The 6,000-nt window shown below is 37.7% G+C and overlaps 1 protein-coding gene across 1 annotated transcript in view; it reads left to right on the forward strand.

Moving 5' to 3' along the window:
* Positions 1 to 3,185, forward strand: part of C7H19orf47 (chromosome 7 C19orf47 homolog) — an 82,885-nt gene extending 79,700 nt beyond the window's left edge. The window contains exons 7-9 of the mRNA XM_053721762.1: positions 1,807 to 1,953; positions 2,038 to 2,108; positions 2,307 to 3,185. Of these exons, the coding sequence (XP_053577737.1) occupies positions 1,807 to 1,953; positions 2,038 to 2,108; positions 2,307 to 2,837 (749 nt within the window). The 3' untranslated portion in view covers positions 2,838 to 3,185. The remainder of the gene's footprint in view (positions 1 to 1,806; positions 1,954 to 2,037; positions 2,109 to 2,306) is intronic.
* Positions 3,186 to 6,000: the final 2,815 nt, after the last annotated feature.

Raw genomic sequence — 6,000 nt, forward strand, 5'->3', positions numbered from 1 at the left:
TCTTGTCCGGATGGCCTCTTGCCAGCTGTGGACTCTTCCGTTAAGACCAGTCTTTCTGTCTCAAGGTTCTTTTTTCCATCAGGATCTCAAAACCTTAATTTTAAGGTGTGGAGTTTGAACGCTTGATTCTTGTTCAAAGAGGTTTCTCTGACTCTGTGATTGATACTATGTGACAGGCTCGTAAATCTGTATCTAGAGAGATATATTATAGAGTCTGGAAGACTTATATTTCTTCCGGATGGTTTAGATAAAGGTTTGTCCGCAAGTTTCTTGAAAGACAAATCTCTGCTCTTTCTGTTCTTTTTCACAGAAGGATTGCTAATCTTCCTGATATTCATTGTTTTGTACAAGCTTTGGTTCGTATAAAACCTGTCGTTAAGTCAATTTCTCCTCTTTGGAGTTTGAATTTGGTTCTGGGGGCTCTTCAAGCTTCTCCTTTTGAACCCATGCATTCTTTGGTCGTTATATTACTTTCTTGGAAAGTTTTGTTTCTTTTGGCCATCTCTTCTGCCAGAAGAGTCTCTGAATTATCTACTCTTTTTTGTGAGTCTCCTTTACTGATTTTGCATCAGGATAAGGCGGTGCTGCGAACTTCTTTTGAATTTTTTACCTTAGGTTGTGAATTCTAACAACATTAGTAGAGAAATTGTGGTTCCTTTATTATGTCCTAATCCTATGAATTCTAAGGAGAAATCATTGCATTCTTTGGATGCTGTTAGAGCTTTGTAATATTATGTTGAAGCTACTAAGTCTTCCGAAAGACTTCTAGTCTATTTGTCATCTTTTCCGGTTCTAGAAAAGACCAGAAAGCTGCTGCCATTTCTTTGGCATCTTGGTTGAAATCTTTATTTCATCATGCCTATGTTGAGTCGGGTAACACTCCGCCTCAAAGGATTACAGCTCATTCTACTAGGTCAGTTTCTACTTCCTGGGCGTTTAAGAATGAAGCTTCGGTTGATCAGATTTGCAAAACAGCAACTTGGTCCTCTTTGCATACTTTTACTAAATTCTACCATTTTGATGTGTTTTCTTCTTCTGAAGCAGTTTTTGGTAGAAACGTACTTCAGGCAGTGGTTTCAGTTTGAATCTTCTGCTTATGTTTTTTCATTAAAATTTTATTCTGGGTGTGGATTATTTTCAGCAGGAATTGGCTGTCTTTATTTTATCCCTCCCTCTCTAGTGACTCTTGTGTGGAAAGATCCACATCTTGGGTAATCATTATCCCATACGTCACTAGCTCATGGACTCTTGCTAATTACATGAAAGAAAACATAATTTATGTAAGAACTTACCTGATAAATTCATTTCTTTCATATTAGCAAGAGTCCATGAGGCCCGCCCTTTTTTGTGGTGGTTTTGATTTTTTTGTATAAAGCACAATTATTCCAATTCCTTATTTTATATGCTTTCACACTTTTTTCTTATCACCCCACTTCTTGGCTATTCGTTAAACTGAATTGTGGGTGTGGTGAGGGGTGTATTTATAGGCATTTTAAGGTTTGGGAAACTTTGCCCCTCCTGGTAGGAATGTATATCCCATACGTCACTAGCTCATGGACTCTTGCTAATATGAAAGAAATGAATTTATCAGGTAAGTTCTTACATAAATTATGTTTTTTGGGTTCAGTGTCCCTTTAAAGCAGGGATGGGAAACATTGGCCTTCCAGATGTTTCAGAACTACATTTCCCATGATGCTCAACTGGACTTCATAGTGCCTAAGCATCATGGGTAATTTAGTTCTGAAACATCAAGGTTCCCTGCTTTAAAGCCATGCATCAAACTTCAATCTGACTTTCTTTTCCCAGCATCAACCACTAAACCATGCAATACTTCTGAGGTGCCAGTAAAACGACGCAGAGTAACAGCCGAAATGGAGGGGAAATATGTCATCAACATGCCCAAAGGGACCACTGCTAAGACTAAAAAAATACTTGAAGAGCAAGCGTCCAGAGGTGGGTACAAATGGTTATTAATGGCGTTGAACTGATTAATATGAAATTCTCTAGCCAATGACAAATGTGTGCTTTGTGATGCAGGTTTCGGGAGGACTTCGGTCTTTGATAGATTGGGAGCAGAGAACAAAGCTGATACAACTACAGGCAATAAGGTAGGTTTCTTAGGCTTTGAATCACAATTTGACACAAGTAGATGTTTTGTGTCCATTAATAGTCAACGTTACTTGTGGAGTGCTTAATATTTTTTTTTTTTTTTTTTTTTGCTTTATATAATTTTATATTTTTGAGGGCTTTGGTGGTGAAAGTTGTCTTATTTGTTTATTTTGTTTTTTGTTCCCTCTTCTCCACAGCCTACTGGAGTGTTTAGCAGATTAGGAGATGCCCATGAGGATGACAAGTCAACAGAAAGTGATGAAGAAGATTATATCCTACCTTATGAAGGTGTCTTGAAGAAAAGGACATCCCTGCAAGAAAGGCCAGGACTTGGTGTCACGGTTAAAGCTAAAGCCACCAGCTCAGAGAATAAACCAGCCGTCACTACACTCAGACGCCTGACGAGCAAACCTTCCGCTAGCGCCCCTGCCAAACTGTCCACTCCTAAAATCAGCATTGCGCAGAGGCTCGGTAAGGTCATAGAACCTGAAGATGATAGACCCAGAAAGGTTCCCTCTGCTGCTCTGGCAAAACGACTGGGGAAACCACAGATGGCTGCTCAGGACAGCAAGGTTACCAGCACCAAACCACCCACTGGAGGGTTCAAGGTCACTATCAAACGGACTTTGGGGAGCCCAAAAGTGAGCAGCAGCAGCGATAGCACTGCACGAATGGACAATACTAGAAATGTCAGTGTATTCAAACGGCTGGGCAGGAAGTCCCTCTGAGAAATGGGGGGGGTGCTTGAAATAAATATGTTGGCTTTTTACAGTTGCATTTCTGCCAGTTCTAATGTGTCACTGGAAGGCAAAGACCTGTTCCGCCATAAGTTTTGCTAAAATTTGCACCTATTTCTATGTTGGATATTTTTTTCACCTTGCTTTCTTGGTTTTTATTACTATCCAGGAACCAAGAATGCCACCAACATTAGTTTTTTAATATTTTGCGCAGGTTATCAGATGTCACTATTTATTTTTAGAACTAAAACAAAAAAAATAATCTAGTTAGGCTTACAAGTTTAATATTTTTTTCTTTTTAATGAAATATTTTACTATAATACACATGATTTTGCCCTATGTCTCTGCCATTTATTTTGGGTGCTAGTGTAACAGTAGATGTTTTGGGATGTGAAACACCTTACTCCAATCCTATTTCCAAGAGATTTATTTTCTTGAAAAACAAATATATAGAAAGAATCCAGGTGCTTTAGAGGTGTCGAACATCAATAAGCAAAGGCCCCAAACATTCCAGGATTTAAAGGGACAGTCAAGTATAAATTAAACTTTCATTATTCAGATAGGACTTTTAATTTTAATCGACTTTCCAATTTACTTTTATCATCAAATTTGCTTTTTTCCTCTTGGTATTCTTAGTTTAAACTAAACATAGGTAGGCTCATATGCTAATTTCTAAGCCTTTGAGGGCTGCCTCTTATCACATGCTTTTTAAATCTCTTTTCAACACAAAGAGACAAAGTACACGTGGGCTATATAGATAACACTGTTCAGGCACAGAAAGTTATTTAAGATCTAGCACAATACAATGCTAAATGTAAGACAATAGATAATAAACAGTCACAGTCATGTGATCAGGGGGCTGGAAGAAGGTTCCTAGATAAAAGGTAATCACAAAGGTAAAAAGTACATTAATATAACTGTTGGTTATGCAAAACTGGGGAATGAGTAATAAAGGGATTATCTATCTTTTAAAATAACAATAATTCTATGGTTGACTGTCCCTTTAAGAATCTCCAGTGTAAATAAGTCATACAAATTAATTCAATTTTAGCTAATCTTAAACTGACATAATACCCATATGCTAAACCACTTGAAAGTGATGCAGCATGAAAAAGATGACCAGAAAATATCACCTGTACATCTATATGTAAAAAATACTTGTGCCTCAAAATGTCTTCAACTACTGTCAGAGAAGAAAAAAAAAAAACACCCAATCAGCTTCATCAGTGCTGAAGTTAATTTGCTTTACCGCAATCTCATGAGATTAAACTCCCTTAGGAGGGAAATAACATGACTTTGCTTTAAAGTAAAAGAAATTTCAAAATTGCAAAGCGCATTGGTGCATTTTTGTGATATACTTTCATTAGCAAAAATGCTTCTAATAAAAGTTATGTGCGTATATGGTATGCGCACATATTATGTAAAGGCCTAGGCACCAGTATTCAAACACCAGACCACCTCATGGGGGCCGATTTTATCAAGTTCCGTATGGAGCTTGATGCCCCTGAAAGCTCGCCAGAAACAGAAGTTATGAAGCAGCTGTCTAAAGACCGCTACTTCATAACTTGTCCGCCTGCTCTGAGGCCGCGGACAGAAATTAACCCGATCGGGTTGACACCCCCTGCTAGCAGCCGATAGGTTGCAAATCTGCAGGGGGCGGCATTTATCATTGTCTGCATTTATATGCTGTCGGCGTTTATCGATGTGCAGCGGACATGATACGCTACATTGTATCATGTCCGCTCGCGCTATAATAAATATACCCCATAGAGTCAGTGGTGGCTGTTATGACACAAATGACATCTTTACAGAAGCAATACACACCACCGCCAGCTCTCTGAACTTGAATACTAGTGCACAGACCTGCACAACATATGTGCGTATGCCACAGAAACAGTAATAAATTACTTAAAGCATTTTTGCTAATGGAAGTATATAGCAAAAATGATTTTATTTCAAATTGAAATGTGTTTATGCACATTTCAATTTTGACTTTTCTATCCCTTTAAGTCTCTTTACTATGGGATGCAACTACTGAGGAAATGTTGAGGTAAAATATCTTTCTTTTTTTACAAGGGATATTTCCTAGTCGGCTTTTTTTTTTTTTCCCCCTGCTATGCTGCATCACTTTCAAGTACTTTAACATTTAGGTATCATGTCCCTTTAAAGGGACAGTATACACCAATTTTCATATAACTGCATGTAATAGACACTACTATAAAGAATAATATGCACAGATACCGATATAAAAATCCAGTATAAAACTGTTGAAAAAAACTTACTTAGAAGCTTCCAGTTTAGCGCTGTTTAAAAGGTTACTGGAACACCCACTGCAAGTGGGAAATAGCAGACCCCTTCCCTTTGCATATGAAAAGACCCTTTACACAAACAGAAGCAAGCTGGAGTAGGTATATGTCGGTATTCTCCTAAAACTTTGGGGCTTGGTTAGGAATCTGAAAATCAGAGCAATGTTTAAAAATAAGCATAACTATCCATTTAAAAAAAAAAAACTGTAAGGGCTGTATAAATTGATCATCTACAAAACATTTATGCAAAGAAAAATCTAATGTATAATGTCCATTTAAGGGGACATAAAATACCTTGTAATTCCAGACGTTTCTGTAGTCTTGCAATAAATTAGCAAACCAGCTCAGCTGCAATTGTTTTTTATTTTGTTAAATAGCCACTCCCCTCCTGCTTGTTATCTGGAGAAGCCAATCTGGATTTGTTACCAGAGTACACAAGGCTTGCCACTGTCATTTGATTAGCAAAAGTTACTGTTATGCAAGGTTTTAATCACTGGTCACTTCTGTTTAAGCCAATCAGGGGCAGTCTGCACATTGGTTCTAAGAGTTATATTTAGAGTAAAATTGTAGAAAGAGGGGAAAATTTTAATACTGGAAATATAGGGGTAATTTTTTGTTTAATATGCGTAATTGAACATTTTTATATTGCAGTCTCAAAGTATTATGTCCTTTTTAAGTCTTTTGGCTACCAAACTGGGCTGCATCTCATTCACAAATATTGTGATGCCTGTTTGCAGCAATTAGATGTTGTAATTGGACACCCCTGAAGTTGTTAAGAGACCAGCAGGAGCAGTTCTGCAGATGCTTATGAAAAGAGGAGCAGCAATGTGTGAGATAAGCAACGGTTT

Source organism: Bombina bombina, chromosome 7 (assembly GCF_027579735.1).
Source record: "Bombina bombina isolate aBomBom1 chromosome 7, aBomBom1.pri, whole genome shotgun sequence".
Lineage (NCBI taxonomy): Eukaryota > Metazoa > Chordata > Amphibia > Anura > Bombinatoridae > Bombina > Bombina bombina.